This window comes from Zootoca vivipara, chromosome 12 (genome assembly GCF_965207765.1).
Source record: "Zootoca vivipara chromosome 12, rZooViv2.hap1.1, whole genome shotgun sequence".
Taxonomy (NCBI): Eukaryota; Metazoa; Chordata; class Lepidosauria; order Squamata; family Lacertidae; genus Zootoca; species Zootoca vivipara.
Genome location: NC_142595.1, coordinates 175,501 through 197,615, shown reverse-complemented (window position 1 = coordinate 197,615; position 22,115 = coordinate 175,501). Strand labels below are relative to the sequence as shown.

The window sequence follows — 22,115 nt, the reverse complement described above, 5'->3', positions numbered from 1 at the left end:
AATCAGAATATTACGCAGGAAGAGCCCGGCTGGAAGCTACAACCAACGTGCAGCAAGACCCTGATTCCAAATCTCCATTCTAGTTGGAACTCCTTGGGTGCATAGCCACAGTCGCAACCATTCTCTCTCTCTCTCTCCCTCTCCTTGCAATATAGCAAGGTAGCAACACAGAGCTACCCTGCAGAGATGCTACTAGGATTACAGAGAGGACACCCAACAAAAAGCACTTTTGAGCACCCAGAGATGCCACATTAACCCTGGAGAAATGCAAGCTTTCACACACAAACACACACACTCCGAAAGATGCAATTGCCTTTGCAGCTCATGAGCTACCCATCGAATGCAGACTTACCCAGAAGCCCCTACCTAGTTCACGCTTCGGAGTTGCTTCCAAAGTCTGCGGGCAGCCAGTTTAAAGGGATCTCCTGCACTTGCAAGGAACGACACCCCAAACACAAAACCGGCACCTTTCGGGGGGGGGCAGCTGTGCCCTGGCACCGCCCCCTATATTTCTTACCAAGTGCCTATTGTCTACCTTTCCCATTATTCACGCACAGTAATGCAACACAACAAGAACAAAAACAAATGGTTTAGGGTGGTGCAATCCTACTTCCGTACGACTCATTTACTGTAATTACATCTGAGCGGACGTTGCACCCGATTTACATTGCTCCGTCAAGAAAATAAGCTTGTATTTTGTTTTTCCCCGCACCCCAAAAATCAAGACACCCCCACCCCACCCCGTTTTGTTTTGCAACCCCCATCCCCTCCTCAATGCAAGTAGCAGGCTTTCTATGTCCGCACCTTGGTTAACCAGTCTCAGCGTGTGGGTGAAGGACGGATCCAGGGAGTCCTTCTCTGCCATCAGCTCCGGCAGGTACTTCTCCTCCATGGCCCGCCCGCCTGCCCGAGGGAAGGTGGGGGACCCGGGCTCACCTAACATGCCCAACCCCCTGCGTTCGGTTTGAGGACGACGTCTCCTCCTGCTCTTCACTGGTGTTTGAGACTCGCGCGCCAAAGTCAACGGCAAAAGGGCGGGAAGGGAGCTTGGGAGCGAGCGTTTCCCACTGCGGCGATTGGGCGTAGAGAAGCGAGGGGGCGGGCATAGCGCGTGCGGCTGCTGTCATTCAGTGAAGCGGTGCGCTCGTGCCAATTGACAGTGTGTGGAGGCTCAGGGAGCATTAAACGCCTCGCTCCCTCCCTCATTTGTTTAGTAACTAGTGGGCGAAAATTTGACATTTTTTAAAAAATCTCCCCCCCCCCAATTTTTCCCACGGCACACCAGGCAACATCTCGCGGCACACTAGTGTGCCGCGGAACAGTGGTTGAAAAACACTGTTCTAAGCAATGCTGTTCTTTAATGGGGCTTACTGCTTTTCAAGGCTGTTTCAAAGAGCACTGGGCTGGCATTTACCAAGGATGAGAAAATCTCCTGAGTGTCTGTTGCTGAGGAGCAAGAGGACTGTAGCCTTCATGCCCAACTTTTAGAACGGCATACAAGCAATTGGCAGCAAAATGTCACTGTGGATTCTCTCCCTAAAGGAGCGACCCTACAGGGTCCCAACCAGCCATTCCCTCCAAGAAAGGCATCACAGTCTTCCCTCCCCCGTTTGTTTTCTCTCTTTCCACTGTCACTCCGTGTTGCATCCTCCACACCAACCCACCCTTGCCACCCCAAACAGGCTGATACCTCTCTCTTATTTCTCTGTGGTCTGGCTGAATACTGTTGTGTCAAATAAGGCATTTATATGAATTCTTATTCTCAATTCAGCCTGAAATTTGCTAGGAAGAAACACACAATTCATTGAGCTAGAGCACAGCATATATTATCTTTATATATTTCTATACAGCATACACTGTACATAAAATAAATCTGAAACTTGTGCATAAACTGTCTGATCACACAATCCTTTTCTTTAAAACCCAAACTAGGGAATAAGGATAAGAACATGGTTGTTTCTGCCTTAATTGCTGTTAGGGGTAAATTCCCTCCCTCCCGGCTGGAAGAACGTGCCGCTGGCAACGAGAAGGGAGATTCTTGCTGCCTCATCTGCAGAAACAGCAGGAGAGCAACTTCTACCCTCTTTTGTCCCCAAAGATATCTACAGTTTGCTCAATTTCCCTTCCTGTGGGGAGAGTTACAGGAAAGTGGTGGGTCTGTTACATGTCCCTGACTGTTCTCTCGTACCAGGCAGCTTTGCCCGAAGCGGAGATGGGGCTGCTCCTTGCAACAGCAGGCCATGCCATACCAAACATGTAGGCAATTGCCTCCTACACACTGAAAGCTGTAACGATTACTTATAGCAAAATTCTCACACTGAAATCACAAGAAGGTTCTTCTCTTTCCTCTCACATGTGGAAGGAAAACAGAAAAGCTGGTAGCAAAGATGATCAAGGCGACTGCCCTGAGGTTGTTCCAATGCAGCCTGACGTTGTGCATGCTTCCAAAATGCACTAAGGTGATTTGTTGGCTCCTTGCTGGTAATTGCCCTGCTAAATTACGGTTGGAATGGCAAGGTTGTGGCGGGACAGGCCTCCAGGCTTTCTGACACGCAGCACCTCCTTCTAGGCCAGGCTTGCATTTTTTCCTGGCTCACTGCTCTTCGGCCCCTGCTTCAACTTGTAATCTGCTAAGGCAGCCCTGATGGCGTCTTCTGCCAGCACTAAGGGTGGAAGAACACAAGTGAAATATTACACTGGTTTAACAGCAGAAGTCGAACAAACAAAATCATTTCAATCCCAAGTGCCAAGGACTCTGGGAGAAGAGCCATGCTTCTGGCTCTCTCCTGCAATTCAGCAGGCCAATTCACATCCTTGGCAGTAAACGTCCACATTCACCTTGTGGTGACCTTTAGGCATTTCTAAAGTGAAGGAGATCTTTCCTATGTGCCCAGATTTCTGAGTTTTGAGGGGTGTTCTTAGGCCAGTTTATGATTTAGCATGTGCATAGCACTTGTGCACAAATCAGTTCACTTGCCTTCTCGGCAATCTTTACAACAGCCCTATAAAGATAAAGGTAAAGGGACCCCTGACCATTAGGTCCAGTCGTGACCGACTCTGGGGTTGCGCGCTCATCTCGCATTATTGGCCGAGGGAGCCGGCGTATAGCTTCCAGGTCATGTGGCCAGCATGACAAAGCCGCTTCTGGCAAACCAGAGCAGCACATGGAAACGCCGTTTACCTTCCCGCTGTAGCGGTTCCTATTTATCTACTTGCATTTTGACGTGCTTTCGAACTGCTAGGTTGGCAGGAGCTGGGACCAAGCAACAGGAGCTCACCCCGTCACAGGGATTCGAACCGCCGACCTTCTGATCAGCAAGCCCTAGGCTCAGTGGTTTAACCACAGCGCCACCTTTCCTATGTGCCCAGATTTCTGAGTTTTGAGGGGTGTTCTTAGGCCAGTTTATGATTTAGCATGTGCATAGCACTTGTGCACAAATCAGTTCACTTGCCTTCTCGGCATTCTTTACAACAGCCCTATAAAGATAAGCCAGTATTATTCTCAGTGTCTCAACCCTGACTCCTTTTTCAACAGCCTTCCACTGAGTCTAACGGGAGGAACTATAACAGGAACTTCCTGGTTCAGTCTACCAAAATGCCAGCTCCAGAACCAATTTCCAGCCTCCCAAGGTTGGAGAACTTGTAGCTGTATAGATGTTGCTGGATTACAACTCTCCTTAGCACCAGTCAGAGATAGGCATATGCCCTTATATTCTAGCTCTTCACTTTCTCTAAGAACATACCAAGTACAAAGAAGGCATCACTGTAAAAGAACTTCACTTATACGCACCATTCTTGTTCATGATTGAGTTTGCATTTGGGGCCTTGTGGTGCTTCTTTGCAACAACTTGTCTGCAAAGAGATCCAATCAACTAGCTGAATGGCAACAAAGGACAAAAAGTTACTTACTGGAGCAGTGCAATTTTACTGGAGGAAGGCAGAGCTCTTTAGCAATGTCTGTGTTTTTGATCTTCAAGGCTTCATCAACCTGAAACATACAAAAATTACTATTTAGTGCTTAGCCTCCCATTTCATACCATGGACTTAGGCACACAGGAATACTGCCTTGCATTACCAGACTTCAGGTCCATCTAGCTCAGTATTGTTTACAATAACTGGCAGTGGTTCTTTCAGAGAAAGGATCTTCCCAGTCCTACCTGGAGGAATTGAGGATTGAACCTAATACTTTCTGAACATAAAACAGGTGTGTAAGCTACAGCTTTTCCATAGCAACTGCTGCTAACTCTGCTCCATAGACACAATTTCATTTTCTATTGCCAGCTTACTATCCCTCTGCCGGAGGCAGTATGCCTCTGAAATTCAGCTGCTGGGAACTGGTAGGAAAGGTGCTGCTGTCTGCAGGCTTCACAGAATCATCTGGCTCAGGCATCCCCAAACTTCGGCCCTCCAGATGTTTTGGACTACAATTCCCATCATCCCTAACCACTGGTCCTGTTAGCTAGGGATCATGGGAGTTGTAGGCCAAAACATCTGGAGGGCCGTAGTTTGGGGTTGCCTGATCTGGCTGATCACTGAGAACAGGATGCTGGACTAAATGGACTTTTGGTCTGATCCAGCTGCAGGACTCCACTGATGTAACCCACAATTGACTTCCACATTATTAGACTCTTATGATGATGCATGCAAAATCTACCCTCCCTGGACTGGAAACGACTTTCTTCAAGCAGCCTAAGAGATGGTAAAGGTAAAGGGACCCCTGACCATTAGGTCCAGTCATGACCGACTCTGGGGTTGCGGCACTCATCTTGCTTTATTGGCCGAGGGAGCCGGCGTACAGTTTCCAGGTCATGTGGCCAGCATGACTAAGCCGCTTCTGGCGAACCAGAGCAGCACACGGAAACACCGTTTACCTTCCTGCCGGAGCGGTACCATTAACTACTTGCACTCTGACGTGCTTTTGAACTGCTAGATTGGCAGGAGCAGGGACTGAACAATGGGAGCTCACCCCGTCGTGGGGATTCGAACCACTGACCTTCTGATCAGCAAGCCCTAGGTTCTGTGGTTTAACCCACAGCGCCACCCACGTTGGTAATGCAGCATGAAAGGTTTTTTTCCAAAACAAGGCCAAGGTATATATCGACAGGCATCAGACTTACCGTCTTGCCCTTCACCCATTCAGTAGCCAAGGAACTCGAAGCGATTGCTGACCCGCAGCCAAACGTCTTGAACCTGGCATCTGTTATCTTTCCATTTTCATCTACTTCAACCTGAGGACATTTACATGAGAGTGACTAAGCATTGCATTGAAACGAAAAATACACTTCTCTTGCTCACGATTACACAGAGAATAGAGGGTGACAGATTAGAAGAGGTTTTATTGTATCACAGCCTTTGGTGCCTCAAGGCAGTACTAACTTACTTGCAGCTTCATGACATCACCACAGGCTGGTGCTCCCACAAGGCCAGTCCCAACATTCTTTGCATTCTTATCCAGGGAACCAACATTTCGTGGGTTCTCATAGTGATCAACAACCTGGAATTCAAAACAAAGGTTTGATATGCATCTTCAGGGGACAAAGGTGAATCCTTGAACAAGATAATCATCCTGGACCCTTCCAACTCTGCAATTCTATGATTAGGGCTATTCACGTATCATTTACTGTAATGGAGTCGCAAAATCTCTGACTGCCACCTACTGGAGACATTTCTTGACTGAGCCCTAGACATCAGGGGTGGTCTATCTTTGGATTTTCTGCATCATCACACAGGTGTCTGGACAAGGCAGCCTACAGGGATCCTTCCAATTGTATGATTTCTGCCACTCAGCCCAGCACAACTTAAAGAGATCCCCAAGAAATGACTAAAACTTATCCCAGCCTCATAAAATATCTGTCAAGGGGAGGGAGAGTGACTGCAATGCCCTGTGTACACAGCCCTGTAGTCAAAGTGCTCCTCCACATTATGGGCAGGAGAAATAAGCAGCATGGCCATTAGAACCAAGCAGGGAATATATCAGTGCACAGTATCCAGCTGCCTGCAAACCCCCACCACTGTGGGCCGTTCCCTGCCTCTCCTTCTGTGCCTTCATATGCCAGCTGACTATGTTAGCCCTGTTCCTTCTACTGCGTCCTTCCTCCTTCCCTCCATGAATCACGCCAACTCCCGCAGCCTATCATTACCATTAATCATTCCCAGAGCACATGGATTTCACTAAGCACTGTACACAAGAGCAAGGCAGTCCCTGCCTGCAGGCTAACAATCTAGAAGCCATGATACAAAAAGGAAAAGGGATGAGGGTAAAAAGGGGCAACCTTAGCCACCAACTTCTCTATATACCCACAATGCAGCCCCTGCCCCACTGCGAGGCCTTTCCCCATGCCTCCCTCTGTTAATTTTTTTAAAAATTTTTAAATGAAGTGTCTCTATTACTACTACTACTTAACCCCTCCCAGGCCTCTATTCTGTTTGAAGCCCACAAAACTGCCCCCTCCCCAAATCTGTGCAGGCTTCCCTTCTCACTCTCTTTCTGGTGTTCCACTCAATTTCTAGCCACCCTTGTGGTATCAGCCCCAGGTTTACAAAGATCTCCAATTCTACCTTAGTCCCCCAAATCCTTATCACATCCCCTCTCCAAGCCACAATCCCCAGGTTTCCCCCAAACTACTACTACTTATTATTATTATTATTATTATTATTATTATTATTATATCCCCCATAATCCAGCTACCCATTTAGAACGACAGCCACTGCCTTATAGAATCACGAAGCTGCAGAGCTGGAAGGGGGCCTCCAAGGGTCCTCGAGTCCGTCCTCCTGCGATGCAGGAGTGACAGGTGAGGAATCCCTGACAGGTGGCCGCCTGGCCTCTGCTTCTTACAACCGTCCAGGGAAGGAGGGTCCGCCACCGTCTGAGGGGACTCCCCCACCGAAAACCCGTTCTGCTGGGTCCTCCCCCCTCGCCCGCCTTTCTCCTGTGACCCTCAAAGCCCCCCTTCAGTGACCGAGCCCCCGTTCCCTACTTTCTCGTGGTACCCCGCGGCGAGGGGAGCCTGGCCCGGCCCAGTCCTCAGGAGAACCGCCGCCGCCGCCCGCTGCGCAACGCTCGCCCTCAGCGCCGCCATCTTGTCTGCTAGGGAAGGAGGACTACGACGCAGGATAAAAGGACGGCGCGAGATTGTGACGCCACGCTTGCAGCGCCAGGTAACGCCGCAGCGCCGGCTGAGGGCAAAACGAAACGGGCGTCATTAGCCACGCCCTCCGGAAGGAATAAACTTACCCCGCCCGGGGAGGGAATTAACCTTTTACTGCCTGGATGTCATTATTGTTATTTGTCTTATTATCGTTATTGTTATTGCAAGTTTTGATTTGTTGCTTTGTCTGCAGTCCTAATTCCACTTGGGCGCGAATCCTGCTGAATTCAGTTTGATTTACTTCTGAGTAGACATTATATAAAGCGAGATGAGCGCCGCAACCCCAGAGTCGTCTGCGACTGGATTTAAGTGTCAGGGGTCATTTACCTTTTCTACCTTTAGACATTACATACATACCGTACATACATACATAGAAGCATAATTTTATTTGAATTCCATCTTTCCAGGGTTCAAACCATGCTCGATGCGGCTTACAACATGAAAAAGCACAATTCCAACGTAACTGTATTCATAAAATAAATATAACAAAAAACACACAATCAAGCATTACAGTACTCTGAACATCTGAAATGAAATACAATAGATTAGTCAATAACTGTAACAACCCACCCACCTCCCAAAAAAAAACTCTTAAAGAATTCCCAAGTAGTCATGAGAGAATGCCATCAGTGTTGGCATATGCTTTGAATTTAAAGTTTTATATATATTTTTACATATTTATTTATTGCATATTTTATTGGGGAGCGTGCAAATAATGGGAGTAAATAAATGATTTATTATTTGAAGCAGGTGTCCGTATGCGTAGAAATACTTTTATTTATGGCCTGACATGACTATGGAGAGGACCAACCTTTTATGCGTGGCTCTTGGGTAGGTGCCACTATCACCCAACCAGGGGCTCTGGAGCAAATTCAATGCTGCTTTAAGAACAGATGCCTCCACCAAGCGTCACTGCTTTTGCAAATGGGTTGACCTATTTTGCAAAGTTACAAAAGTAAAGCAAAGCAACTTCAGATTCTCCACTCAGCGACGAAGCTCCCTCGGAGGCCACTTACTGTCTCCCGGCCCTGGCCTACCTCGTACGCCACCTTCAGCTCCTTACGGAAAAGGCGCGATATCAGTGTCATACACAAACACAACCACCCCAAACACACGAGAAACAACCAACCAGGAAGTTCTCATGCGCAAGCTCCTTTCAAACCAATGGAACCAGAGCGGCGCCGAACTGACCCACTCAACATGGCGGCCCCGGCCTGCCTTTTCCTAAGCGACGGAGAGAGTCCTTCCGATCTTCCTTGAGGCGCCTGCGGCGCGCCGTGATTTTGGGAAAGCCCGACATTTATGCCCGTTCGAAAAGAACCAAATCTCGATGCCCTTCACCGGCCGGAGACGCTTCCTGTCCAGCAGGCCTTCTTAAGAGCTCTGCGCGTCCGACACCTCCCGCTTTGTTTGTACCAGACGCCTTGGGAGCAGCAGCTGCCTCTATTTTTCAGTCAGGCGGTAGTGGTGGCAGCCCAGAAGTGCGGCGGGCGAAAAGGCTGGCGGGAGAGGGCCTTTCCTTGAGTGGGAGAGAAGCGCGGGCGCGCGGCGGCGGCTGAACAAAATGGCGGCCGTTGGCAGAGCCACTGAGGAAGAGATGCGGGAGGCGCGGGCCTCGGAAGATGAAGGCGACGGCGAAGAAGAAGAGGAGGATGGGGAGTCCGAGTCCGAGGAGTCCTCCGTGGAAGGCGAGGATGAGGACGCGGAGAAGGAGAACGAGGCCGAGATCCAGCGCCTAGAAGAGCAGGTGAGGGCCGCGCCGGGCTGCGGCGGAGAAGGCCATGCCCCCGCCCTGCGGCGCCGGGAGCGGATTCCCCCTTCCGAAGCGAAGCCGGGGCCCTGGGGGCGAGGACTCTCGAGGGAGGGCGAGGGGTCGCTTTTGGTTTATGGACACGGGGGTCTCTCTCTTCCTGTGTGAGTGTCTGGTATGAGCCTGAACATTCTCCCCTCCCCTCGCCGTGTGGTTTGGGAGGATGCCCCCCCCGGGGGGGCTGTGGCGCTCTCAGGGGTGCAGCTGGCAGCACCAAGTCTACCTAGGAAGCTGCCTGATGCCGAGTCTGATCGTTTAGTTCGTTATATTGCTGCCTTTATATCACACCTTTCCCTTCCTCATTTTTCATTGTTATAACTTCCATTCATTTTTATGCCACCCTTCATCCGAGGATCACAGAGCGGTTCGCTTCATAGAAACACAAAGATATGTAACAATAACAAGCAGACGTCCCCCCACCCATAGATTAATTGATTTAATTAAAGGCCTAGGAGAGGAGGAATGTTTTTGCTCAGCATCTAAAGATACGCAACGAAGGTGCCAGGCGAGCCTCCCTGGAGAGAGCGTTCCACAAGCGGGGAGCCACCGCAGAAAAGGCCCATTCGCGTGTTGCCACCCTCCAGGCCTCTCGTGGAGGGGGCACTCGAAGAAGGGCCTCAGGTGATGTTTGCTGGCTCCAGGTCAGTTCACAGGGGCAGTGGGGAGATGAGGTAGGTTAGGCTGCGAGTGAGTGGCTGAAGCCCTGATCTCCCTAGCTCTTAACCACTATGCCACACTGGCTCCCATTGGCCCAATTAACTCAGTTTAAAATGAGCAAGAAGTCTTTCTCAGCCCTGCCTGGAGAAAGCAGGGGTTGTGCCTGGGACCTTCTACATCAGGGGTAGGCAACCTAAGACCCGTGGGCCGAATGTGGCCCAATCGCCTTCTCAATCTGGCCTGCGGACGGTCCGGGAATCAGCATGTTTTTACATGAGTAGAATCATAGAATCATAGAGTTGGAAGAGACCACAAGGGCCATCCAATCCAACCCCCTGCCAAGCAGGAAACACCATCAAAGCAGTCTTGACATATGCCTGTCAAGCCTCTGCTTAAAGACCTTCAAAGAAGGAGACTCCACCACACTCCTTGGTAGCAAATTCCAGTGCCGAACAGCTCTTACTGTCAGGAAGTTCTTCCTAATGTTTAGGTCAGGGGTCCCCAGACTTACCGTGCGGCGGGCCGGTGCCCGCCGCGCCGACCGCGCGGTGGGCCGGAGGGCAGGGGAGTGCGCGCGCAGCGGGCCGGAGGGCGGGGGAGTGTGCGCCCGTGCGCATGCGCACACGCACACGGGCGGGGGAAAAATCGCCGAAAATCGCTTGTGCGCATGCGTATGGGCCTCCCCCGACCCGGAAGTGCACCAGAAATGACCTCTTCCGGGTCGGGAGAGGCCCATACGCATGCGCACAAAGGATTTTCGGCAAATTTTTGCCGATTTTTTAGATCGTCGCTGCGCCGCGCGCCGTGAGAGCGGGCAGCGGCAGCGGGCGGCGGGGGTCGTCGCGGGCCGGATTGGAAGGCCGATTGGGCCGCATCCGGCCCGGGGGCCGTAGTTTGGGGACCCCTGGTTTAGGTGGAATCTTCTTTCTTGTAGCTTGAATCCATTGCTCCGTGTCCGCTTCTCTGGAGCAGCAGAAAACAATCTTTCTCCCTCCTCCATATGACATCCTTTCATATATTTGAACATGGCTATCATATCACCCCTTAACCTTCTCTTCTCCAGGCTAAACATACCCAGCTCCCTAAGCCGTTCCTCATAAGGCATAGTTTCCAGGCCTTTGACCATTTTGGTTGCCCTCTTCTGGACACGTTCCAGCTTGTCAGTATCCTCCTTGAACTGTGGTGCCCAGAACTGGACACAGTACTCCAGGTGAGGTCTGACCAGAGCAGAATACAGTGGTACTATTACTTTCCTTGATCTAGATGCTATACTCCTATTGATGCAGCCCAGAATTGCATTGGCTTTTTTAGCTGCTGCATCACACTGCTGACTCATGTTAAGTTTGTGGTCTACCAAGACTCCTAAATCCTTTTCACATGTACTGCTCTCAAGCCAGGTGTCACCCATCCTGTATTTGTGCCTTTCATTTTTTTTGCCCAAGTGTAGTACCTTACATTTCTCCTTGTTAAAATTCATCTTGTTTGCTTTGGCCCAGTTGTCTAATCTGTTAAGGTCATTTTGAAGTGTGATCCTGTCCTCTGGGGTATTCCACTGTTCGGCAGTGGAATTTGCTACCAAGGAGTGTGGTGGAGTCTCCTTCTTTGGAGGTCTTTAAGCAAAGGCTTGACAGCCATATGTCAAGAATGCTTTGATGGTGTTTCCTGCTTGGCAGGGGGTTGGACTGGATGGCCCTCGTGGTCTCTTCCAACTCTATGATTCTATGATTCTATTAGCCACCCCTCCCATTTGGTGTCGTCTGCAAACTTGCTCAGGATGCACTCAAGCCCATCATCTAAGTCATTGATAAAGATGTTGAATAAGACTGGGCCCAAGACAGAACCCTGTGGCACCCCGCTAGTCACTACTCTCCAGGATGAGGAGGAGCCACTGATGAGCACCCTTTGGGTTCGGTCAGTAAGCCAGTTACAAATCCACTGAATGTTAGCATTGTCTAGCCCGCATTTTACCAGCTTCTTTACAAGAATATCATGGGGCACCTTGTCAAAGGCCTTGCTGAAATAAAGATAGGCTACATCCACAGCGTTCCCTTCATCTACCAGGCTTGTAATTCTGTCAAAAAATGAGATCAGATTAGTCTGACATGACTTATTTTTCAGAAACCCTTTTTTTCAGAATGTCTCCTTTTATTTAAAATGCACTTCTGGGTTAATTGTGGGGCTTGTCTGGTGTTTTTGCATGAGTAGAATGTGTCCTTTTATTTAAAATGCATCTCTGGGTTATTTGTGGGGCATAGGAATTCGTTCATTCCCCCCCCCCCCAATATAGTCCAGCCCACCACTTGGTCTGAGGGACGGTGGGCCGGCCCACTGCTGAAAAAGGTTGCCGACCCCTGTTCTATATGCAAATCTGGTGCTCTACTACTGCCCTCCAATATAGGCAGATCCCCTGTGCCTCTAAGGCAGGCATGTCAAACTTGCGGCCCTCCAGATGTTTTGGACTACAATTCCCATCTTCCCCAACCACTGGTCCTGCTAGCTAAGGATCATGGGAGTTGTAGGCCAAAACATCTGGAGGGCTGCATGTTTGACATGCCTGCTCTAAGGAGAGAGAAAGAGAGAGAGAGATCCCCCTGAGGTACTTTTTGAGCAAACCATGCCTGACTTTTTGGGGAAGGAGGCCAGCCCTGGGTGGGTGACATGTACAGAGATGTAGTGGAAGCCATCATAACTAGACAGGGGTGTGCATAGATTTCAGGTTCCTGGTCTATGTGCTGGAGCTGGTGCAAACTGCAACTTAGTGTGCTGTGAAGAAATATCAGGGACTTGTGCATGACCTGGGAGAATGGGTGCATAGATCCCCCTAGAATGATTGTTTGTGGTGCCTCGTTAAGTCAAGAACACACCCAAGAAAAAAAGCCCACAAGGCTTGACTGCTGCCTGTTCTTCCACTAAAAGCTTACCAAAAAAACCTGTTTTTGTTGCCTTTAAGCTATCCATCAATGTATTTGATTACAATTGTCATCTGGATCTCATAAAATTGCTGCGCCAGGAAGGAGAATTAGTCAAACTCCGAAGAGCCCGTCAGAAGATGAGTGAACTATTTCCCCTTACAGAAGGTAAGCTGTCTTTATAGCTTGATTTGCCATAACCTTATGGTATTTATTTTATTTATTATTACATTTATATCCCATATTTTCTCCAGAGAGCTGAAGGGGGAATTGCACACATCTCTCCCTCTCCATTTTATCATCACAACAACTCTGTGAAGTAGGTTAGGCTGACAGACAGTGACTGGCACAAAAGTCACAAAGTGAGCTTCATGGCTGAGCAGGGATTTGAACTCTGGTCTCCCTGGTTCTGGTTCAGCACTCTAACCACTACTCTGCACTGGCTCCTCTACACAGTGTGGTGCTGGCTTTAAAAGGGAATTATGGATTGCCTATCAAAGGATACTAGCCTATCAAATGATACTGAACAGCTGCAAGGGATCATAGAACCCACTGAGAAATACCCCTTCCTTTTGGTCCATGTGGGAACCAATGACACTGCTAGCCATAGCCTCCAGAAGGTCAAAAGTGATTATGAGGCTCTGGGCAGGAAGTTGAAGCAATTAAATGCACAAATTTTCATCTCATCTGTCCTCCCAGTTGAACGATTTGGTCCAGGGAGAGAGGGTAAAATAGGGGAAGTGAACAACTGGCTTCGCAAATGGTGCAAGCAGGAACAGTTTGGATCCTTGGTCTGTAGTTTCTTGAAGATGGACTTCTGGCAAGGGCTGCACCTCACAAGGGTTGGGAGGAATGTTTTTGCCAAGAATCTCAAAAACCTCATCAGGAGGGCTTTAAACTGACTTATGTGGGGGAGGGAGACAGTGGTCCTGAAGGTGGGAATCTATGAAGTGCTGAAGATCATCATCCAAATGTCAGGGACCAAATGGAGCAAACAGCACGCAAACCTAGTGGTAGGAGGAAAAAATCCTTTAAAAAGAGGCTGGGGGGGGGGTGATCAATGGTCTCCATTGTCTGTATACTAATGCACAGAGCATGGGAAATAAGATGAACTTGAGCTCTTGGTACAGCAAATTAAATACGACATAATAGGTATCACTGAAACCTGGTGGGATGAGTCTCATGATTGGAATGTAGTAATAGAGGAATGCAATCTATTTATGAGAAACAGACCAAACAGGAAAGGAGGAGGAGTGGCATTATATATCAGAGATGTGTATACCTGTGAAGAGATCCAGGATTTAAAACTTCAAAGCCATATTGAGAGTATCTGGGTCAGAATTAAGGGAGAGAAAAATAACAGTGATCTCATTGTGGGAGTTTACTATAGACCCCTCAAGCCAAACTGAGGACACAGATGATGCCTTCCTGGAACAGATGGCCAACCATTCAAAAGGAAGTGAGATAGTAGTAATGGGGGATTTCAACTATCCTGATATTTGTTGGATGCCAAACTCAGCCAAGAGCATAAGGTCGAACAGATTCCTCACTGGCCTTGCAGACAATTTCATTGTCCAGAAAGTAGGAGAAGCAACAAGAGGATCAGCCATTTTAGATCTGGTTCTAACCAATAGTGATGACCTGGTTAGTGGGGTAGAAGTGGCAGGATCATTAGGTGGGAGCGATCATGCTCTTCTGGAGTTTATTGTTCAGCGGAAAGGAGCAACCAAGCATACTAAGACTCAAATCCTAGACTTTAAGAAAGCCGACTTCAGAAAACTTAGGGAAACACTGGGTGAGATCCCATGGACAGAAATACTAAAAGGGAAGGGAGTTCATGATGGTTGGGAGTTTGTTAAAAGGGAGATATTAAAAGCACAACTTCAGGCAATACCTATGAGACGGAAACATGGAAGGTGCCTAAAGAAGCCAGGTGGCTATCTAAAGAACTTTTAACTGAGTTAAGATTTAAAATGGATATGTATAAAAAATGGAAAAGGGGGGAAATTACCAAAGAGGAATTCAAACATATAGCCAGCACGTGTAGAGACAAAGTCAGAAAAACTAAAGCACAGAGTGAACTCAGAGAGGTTAAATGCAACAAAAAGGGCTTTTATGGGTATGTCCGTAGCAAAAGGAAGAACAAGGAAACAGTGGGGTCATTTAGAGGAGAAGATGGTGAAATGCGAACAGGGGACAGAGAAAGGGCAGAACTCCTCAATGCCTTCTTTGCCTCAGTCTTCTCAAAAAAAGAAAACAATTCCCGACCTGAAGAATATGGAGCAGATGATTCAGCAGGGGAAACACAGCCCAGAATAAGTAAGGAGGTAGTACAAGAATACTTGGCTAGTTTAGATGTATTCAAATCTCCAGAGCCAGATGAACTACATCCAAGAGTATTAAAAGAAATGGCAGAGGTGATTTCAGAACCACTGGCAGTTATCTTTGAGAATTCCTGGAGAACAGGCGAAGTCCCAGAAGACTGGAGGAGGGCAAATGTTATCCGTATTTTCAAAAAGGGGAAAAGAGAGGACCCAAACAATTACCGCCCAGTCAGCCTGACATCAATACCAGGAAAGATTCTAGAGCAGATCATTAAGCAAATGGTCTGTGAGCACCTAGAAAGAAACACTGTCATCACTAAAAGTCAGCATGGGTTTCTGAAAAATAAGTCATGTCAGACTAATCTGATCTCATTTTTTGGCAGAATTACAAGTCTGATAGATGAAGGGAATGCTGTGGATGTAGCCTATCTTTATTTCAGCAAGGCCTTTGACAAGGTGCCCCATGATATTATTGTAAAGAGGCTGGTAAAATGCGGGCTAGACAATGCTAACATTCAGTGGATTTGTAACTGGCTGGCTGACTGAACCCAAAGGGTGCTCATCAATGGCTCCTCATCCTGGAGAGTAGTGACTAGTGGGGTCCCACAGGGTTCTGTCTTGGGCCCAGTCTTATTCAACATCTTTATCAATGACTTAGATGATGGGCTTGCGGGCATCCTGAGCAAGTTTGCACATGACACCAAATTGGGAGGGGTGACTAATACCCCAGAGGACAGGATCACACTTCAAAATGACCTTAACAGATTAGACAACTGGGCAAAAGCAAACAAGAGGAATTTGAAGAAGGAGAAATGTAAGGTACTACACTTGGGCAAAAAAAATGAAAGGCACAAATGCAGGATGGGAGACACCTGGCTTGGGAGCAGTACATGTGAAAAGGATCTAGGAATCTTGGTAGACCACAAACTTAACATGAGTCAACAGTGTGATGCAGCAGCTAAAAAAGCCAATGTGATTCTTGGCTGCATCAATAGGAGTACTGTATAGCATCTAGATCAAGGGAAGTAATAGTACCACTGTATTCTGCTCTGGTCAGACCTCACCTGGAGTACTGTGTCCAGTTCTGGGCACCACAGTTCAAGAAGGATACTGACAAGCTGGAACGTGTCCAGAAGAGGGCAACCAAAATGGTCAAAGGCCTGGAAACGATGCCTTATGAGGAACCGCTTAGGGAGCTGTGTATGTTTAGCTTGGAGAAGTGAAGGTTAAGGGGTGATATGATAGCCACGTTCAAATATATTAAAGGATGCCATATAGAGCAGGGAGAAAGGTTGTTTTCTGCTGTTCCAGAGAAGCGGACACGAGCAATGGATTCAAACTACAAGAAAGAAGATTCCACCTAAATATTAGGAAGAACTTCCTGACAGTAAGAGCTGTTCGATAGTGGAATTTGCTGCCAAGGAGTGTGGTGGAGTCTCCTTCTTTGGAGTTCTTTAAGCAGAGGCTTGACAGCCATCTGTCACGAATGCTATGATTGTGTTTCCTGCTTGGCAGGGGGTTGGACTGGATGGCCCTCGTGGTCTCTTCCAACTCTATGATTCTATGATTCTATAGTCGTAATGGTTATGTGCTGTATGCCTTTGTTTACCTGTTGCTGGGAAGCACAAGTGGGGAAAACACTGTTGTGCTCGTGTTCTGTTGATATGGATGTACTTATCCTGTATACTGCAGAAATCTGGCTAGACTGGCTGAAGGATGAGATTCGGATGGCTTCAGAAAACTCGGGGAGAGAGAAGCTCTATGATCTCTTTGAGAGAGCTGTGAAAGACTACATCTGTAAGTTTTCACCTTAAAAATACCTAACCCTATAAAACATTGACATGTTCCTAAGCCAAAACAGTCTAAACAAGCCACCTAAACTGCAGTTCTGGGTTTCATATATTTGCTGTTTTTTCTGTTCTGTACCATGTTGAAAATGAATTCAGGGGGAGAATGAATTCAGGTAGCTCTAGGAGAAGAGCTGAGGGATAGGCAAAAGTGAGGTCCATTGAGGCTGGTTTGTCTTCTGCCTTTGCTCCCCCAATACAGAGATAATTTCAACCCAGGATGGGGAACCTGTAGTCCTCCAGATGCTGTTGAACTGCAGCCCCCATCATCCCTGTCCATTGGCCATGCTACCTGGGGCTCATGGGAGTTTGGTGTCCTGCAACATCTGGAGGGCTAGGGGTTCCTGATCTCTAGTTAACTTCCCAAGACTCCCTTACAAATGAGTACAAATGTTGACTGTTGATTTGCTGTTATTCATGTTTATGCTTGATGGGACGCGGGTGGCGCTGTGGGTTAAACCACGGAGCCTAGGGCTTGCCGATCAGAAGGTCGGCGGTTCAAATCCCTGTGATGGGGTGAGCTCCCGTTGCTCGTTCCCTGCTCCTGCCAACCTAGCAGTTCGAAAGCACGTCAAAGTGCAAGTAGATAAATAGTTGGTCACATGACCCGGAGGCTGTACGCCGGCTCCCTCTGCCAGTAAAGTGAGATGAGCACCGCAACCCCAGAGTGGTCTGCGACCTAATGGTCAGGGGTCCCTTTACCTTTACCTTTATGCTTGAGCAGTGAAATCTATAAATTCATCTTTAAAAGAATTGTTTCCACACTCTTCACATAAAATTTATTAGGGTGGCTTGCACATATATTCAACAGCAAAAAATACAGTACAGAAGTCAAGAATGAAAAAGAGCAGGTAGAGCCCAATTAAAACCAATCACAGTTAAAATATCTTAAAGCTACACTTTTGGAATGAATCGCTTGCAGACCTGAGTGGGCAGCATTCTGGTGCTTTTTTCTAGGTCCGGAAATATGGCTGGAATATGCCCAGTATTCGATTGGAGGCATTGGCCAGGAGGGAGGCATTGATAAAGTTCATTCAATATTTGAAAGGGCGCTAACGGCTGTTGGCCTTCACATGACAAAAGGAGCTGCCATCTGGGAGGCATATCGGGAGTTTGAAAATGTCATCCTGGAAAGAGTGCAGGTAAAGGACCACTGTAGTCTATGCATTGGTAACCTTGAGGCTGGATTACCGCAATGTGCTCTTTGTGGGGCTCTGCTTGGGCCTGGTTTGAAAGCTCTAGGTGGTGCAGGATGCTGCAACCAGATTGCTGATGGAGCAACATTGCTCTGGCTGCCATTGAGCCAGATTCAAGGTCCTTGTCTTAATTTACAAATCCCTGAACAACTTGAGTCCAGGGTATCTCTGGGATTGCCTGAACCTTTATATCACAGTTGGATTACTGAGATAATCTTGTTGAATGCTCTGCCAGTAGAGATTCAGGAGGTGCCTTCTGTACCAACTCCCCCCCCCCAAAAAATAATATTTATTAATTTTCAAACATTTTAACACACAAAGAAGAACAAAAAAGCAAAATTAAAACATAATCAAAAAAGAAAAAAACGGGGGGGGACATATCAATTCATTACATTAACAATAACATTGTGGACTTCCTCAATTCCCCCCACACTGGGTCCATTTATTAAATCTAAATTAAGCAGTTTTCTTATATCATCTTAAATCATTCTGGCACAATTTTCCCATTATTTCCCAACCAATTCTAATCAACTAAAAAAACCAAACAAACAAAACATCAACCTATAATTCATTAATTAATCCAAATCTAACTTTATTTTCCATCCATCTCTTATTCTTCCTTTAGCCTCACATTTTATATCCCAAAAATTACCCATATATTCAAATGTTATTTCTTCTATCATATCTTTTTTAATTCTTGTTCATATTTTTAAAAATCTTGTGTCCATTTCTGGAAAGAACATTATCAAACTTCTTATACACAGCCTTATATTTGCTTTCTGTTCAAGGTTGGCAGTTCTCAGCCTCAAAGAGGTAAACAGATTCCTTCCTTATGTGATGTCATAATGGTGGCTGGCTGATCCCTCCAGGGACCCGGCTCCAGTTCCAGGGAGGCTTCCCCTAGTCCAAATTGGAAATTTTACAGGGATTTTAATGTCATCAATCCTTCTCCCCTTTACCCTGCCTCAGAGGGAAGGTTTTAGAACTAATTCTTGGAAGCTGTCAAACTCCTGTCAAACTCTCTGGCTGCAGGCAAATTAACTGCATCGCTGTTCTCTCAATGGGGAGACTGACTTCCTGTTTCAGTCGCTTCCCGTGGCCAATTTTTCCATATGAATTTTATTTTTAAATTCTTTGTATTACTCACGGTGTCCAATGTATTCCGAATCATTTTTGGGGGGGGGGGACCCACCGCTCTCTGTTGCTGGCTCGGAGCTTCGCTCTGTGAGGGTAGCGATTTACTTGAAAATGGCACCCGCGACTGCAACTCCGCTCTGACTTGGAGCTCTCAAAGAGAGCAGAGGAGTCACCTTTGGGGCAGCCGAGCTCTCATGCCCCCAGAAAGCTCAATCTGGGGTTCTTCTGGGGGGCCACATTGCTCTCGCGGCTCTCCCCCTCCCTCACAGGGCCAGGAACCTCGGAGCTCGAGGATTCCTTGCCGATCAGCGCTGGCGGTAGACCGGAAGTCTGTGCCAACTTTTTATGTCCAAGCTTATGCAGGATGTTAAGAATACATAATTTGCTTTATGGTTAGTTGAGCATAAGTTTTTATGTGTTTCTAATCTAATATATAGGACCCAGGTGGCTCTGTGGGTTAAACCACTGAGCCTAGGGCTTGCTGATCAGAAGGTCGGCGGTTCGAATCCCTGTGACGGGGTGAGCTCCCGTTGCTTGGTCCCAGCTCCTGCCAACCTAGCAGTTCGAAAGCACATCAAAATGCAAGTAGATAAATAGGAACCGCTACAGTGGGAAGGTAAACGGCGTTTCCGTGTGCTGCTCTGGTTCGCCAGAAGTGGCTTTGTCATGCTGGCCACATGACCTGGAAGCTATACGCCGGCTCCCTCGGCCAATAATGTGAGATGAGCGTGCAACCCCAGAGTCGGTCACGACTGGACCTAATGGTCAGGGGTCCCTTTACCTTTACCTTTAATCTAATATATATAACATTCTTATATTTTTTATGGTAGAGCAGTACTGTATACAAATATCTTGCTTTGCTACCCTTAATTTGTATTTGTGTGGATGGCAAATCTCCAAGAATGGGCTGTATTCTGTTGAGGCGAAAGGATGACTCATTGACTCTCTGGGGAAGTGGGCTTTCCTGGTTCCCTGCAAACTCTTTTTGAATAATTGGCCCCTAAGAAGTGCAGTGGGGTGGGGGTCAGTAGCCTTCTGAGGGGAGCCTTCATCTGGGAAGGAAGGTCTGCTTTCTGTCGCCATTCCAAGCCAGGGATGGTGGTGCAACTTAATGACCTCGGGGGCCCCTATTAGCAGCCCTTGTTGTTTGGGACTTCATTTTGTGTATGTGCACATTTGTTTCTGATGAGGCTGGCTGGCTCCCAGAGGCCTGCCACCCCTTGCTGTGTCTGGTAGCTTTGTCTGATGTTCACCAATTTTTTTCTCCTTCTCCTCGTGCAGCCAGCAGCCGGCAGCGTTCCATCTGCTGAGCAGCAGCAGACAGTCATCGCACAGCTTGGAAGGATTCATGCGCTCTTTAGGCGCCAGCTGGGGATCCCACTGCTTGGTAAGGACCTGCGAGCTTTAGTGGCTCCAGTCTGGTGGAACTGCATCTGCTTGGGGTGTGTGCAGTATGCACCCCGAGACAAATCTGCTGTGATTCTGATCTGGGTGCAAAGCTCTGGGTGGCTTCTCCATTTGAGCTTGTGGGGGACTGCAGGCATTCCTTTTGGCAGTGGCACAGAAAGGACTCCTGCCATGAAGAAGGTGTATTGCCCAGAGAGCCTTTGGACACGACTTTCTCTTTGGAATGTTTTCTTAAATGGGTCTTGGGGCTTTAAGGAGGGGATTGAAGGGGGAGGGGGAAAACAGGTAACTTCCAATGTGGCATGTGTTTTTTTAAGGAAGAATAACTTTTGCTATTGGTTTCCTGTGGCAGAGAAATAAGTCTCAAGTTGGTTGCAATATTATTTTTCATCCTCATGAAAAGAAAATCTCATTTCAAATGCTGGGAGCCATGCTAAGCGGGTAGGAAATATTCTGAAATGGTTTTTGTTATTTATGCCAAGATATGGAGGCTACATATGCAGAGTATGAAGAGTGGTCTGAGGAGCCAATCCCTGAAGCCGTGATCAGAAACTACAAGAAGGCTTTGCAGCAGATGGCTAAATGTAAACCATACGAAGAGGCCCTGGTAAGGTGCTTCCTTGCTGGGTGGAATGAGGCTGCTCTTTTCCAGCAGTGGAAATAATAGAAATGTAGAGCTGAACGGGATCCAAACAGTTCCTGTCCAACTCTACACCTCCTGCAGTGTAAACGTATTTACAGCAAACTTGTATTAGACAGAGTCTCTGATGTCATCGAAGCTCAAATACAGTGTGTGTTTTATCTGGCCTCTGATAATGATTTTTTCTCTCACATACAGTCACGGGAAAGGAAAGGGCACCCTCTTTGAATTCTGTGATTTTACATGTGAAGACATAGTAACAATCATTTGTTCCTTAGCAGGTCTTAAAATTAGGTAAATACAACTTCAGATGAACAACAACACATGACACATGTCATGATTTATTTAACAATAAAGCCAAAATGCAAAAGCCATGTGTGAAAAACTAAGTACACCTTATGATTCAATAGCTTGTAGAACCACCTTTAGCAGTAATAACATGAGACTAATGTTTTCTGTAGGACTTTCCCCGTCTCTCACGTCATTGTGGAGGGATTTTTGCCCATTCTTCTTTACAACGTTGCTTCAGTTCATTGAGGTTTGCTTGCATTTGTTTATGCACAGCTCTCTTAAGATCCCACACAGCATTTCAGTTGTGTTGAGGTCTAGACTTTGACCGGGCCATTGCAACACCTTAATTCTGTTCTTTTCAGTCATTCTGTTGTAGATTTCCTTGTGTGCTTGGGATCCTTGTCCTGTTGCATGACCAAGCTTCAGCTGTTGGGCAGATGGCCACACGCTTAATTATCGAATACTTTGAAATACAGAGGAGTTCATGGTTGACTCAATGACTGCAAATAGGTCCTGTGGCTACAAAACAAGCCCAAATCATTCCCCCCTCCACCACCCTGCTTGACTGTTGGTATGAGGAGGCTCTGGTGCTGACATGCTGTGTTTGGTTTTTGCTAAACGTAGCACTGTGCATTATGGCCAAACATCTCCACTTTGGTCTCGTCTGTGCAAATAACATTGTTCCTGAAGTCTTGTGGTTTGTCAAGATGCAACTTTTCAAATCAAAGCCATGTTCTTTTTAGAGA

General features: G+C 47.4%; 2 protein-coding genes across 2 annotated transcripts in view; one reads left to right on the top strand and one right to left on the bottom strand.

Moving 5' to 3' along the window:
- Nucleotides 1–1,804: 1,804 nt before the first annotated feature.
- ISCU (iron-sulfur cluster assembly enzyme) lies at nt 1,805–7,089 on the bottom strand. The gene is made up of 5 exons (XM_035136340.3): nt 6,981–7,089; nt 5,381–5,494; nt 5,118–5,228; nt 3,910–3,988; nt 1,805–2,663 (listed from the first exon to the last, which is right to left on the bottom strand). The coding sequence occupies exons 1-5, from the start codon at nt 7,080–7,082 to the stop codon at nt 2,566–2,568; spliced, it is 504 nt and encodes a 167-aa protein (XP_034992231.2). The 5' UTR covers nt 7,083–7,089; the 3' UTR covers nt 1,805–2,565.
- Nucleotides 7,090–8,679: 1,590 nt separating this feature from the next.
- SART3 (spliceosome associated factor 3, U4/U6 recycling protein) overlaps nt 8,680–22,115 on the top strand; it is a 29,008-nt gene continuing 15,572 nt past the window's right edge. Inside the window, exons 1-6 of the mRNA XM_035136339.3 lie at nt 8,680–8,898; nt 12,569–12,695; nt 16,544–16,648; nt 17,656–17,840; nt 20,313–20,418; nt 20,921–21,045. Of these exons, the coding sequence (XP_034992230.1) occupies nt 8,716–8,898; nt 12,569–12,695; nt 16,544–16,648; nt 17,656–17,840; nt 20,313–20,418; nt 20,921–21,045 (831 nt within the window). The 5' untranslated portion in view covers nt 8,680–8,715. The remainder of the gene's footprint in view (nt 8,899–12,568; nt 12,696–16,543; nt 16,649–17,655; nt 17,841–20,312; nt 20,419–20,920; nt 21,046–22,115) is intronic.

Coding starts and splice junctions, on each gene's coding strand:
- ISCU (XM_035136340.3), bottom strand. CDS start 7,082: ATGGCGGCGCTGAGGGCGAGCGTTGCGCAGCGGGCGGCGGCGGCGGTT. Junction 5,495..6,980: donor CCGCGGGGTACCACGAGAAA/GTAGGGAACGGG, acceptor TTTGAATTCCAG/GTTGTTGATCACTATGAGAA. Junction 5,229..5,380: donor GTGATGTCATGAAGCTGCAA/GTAAGTTAGTAC, acceptor AAATGTCCTCAG/GTTGAAGTAGATGAAAATGG.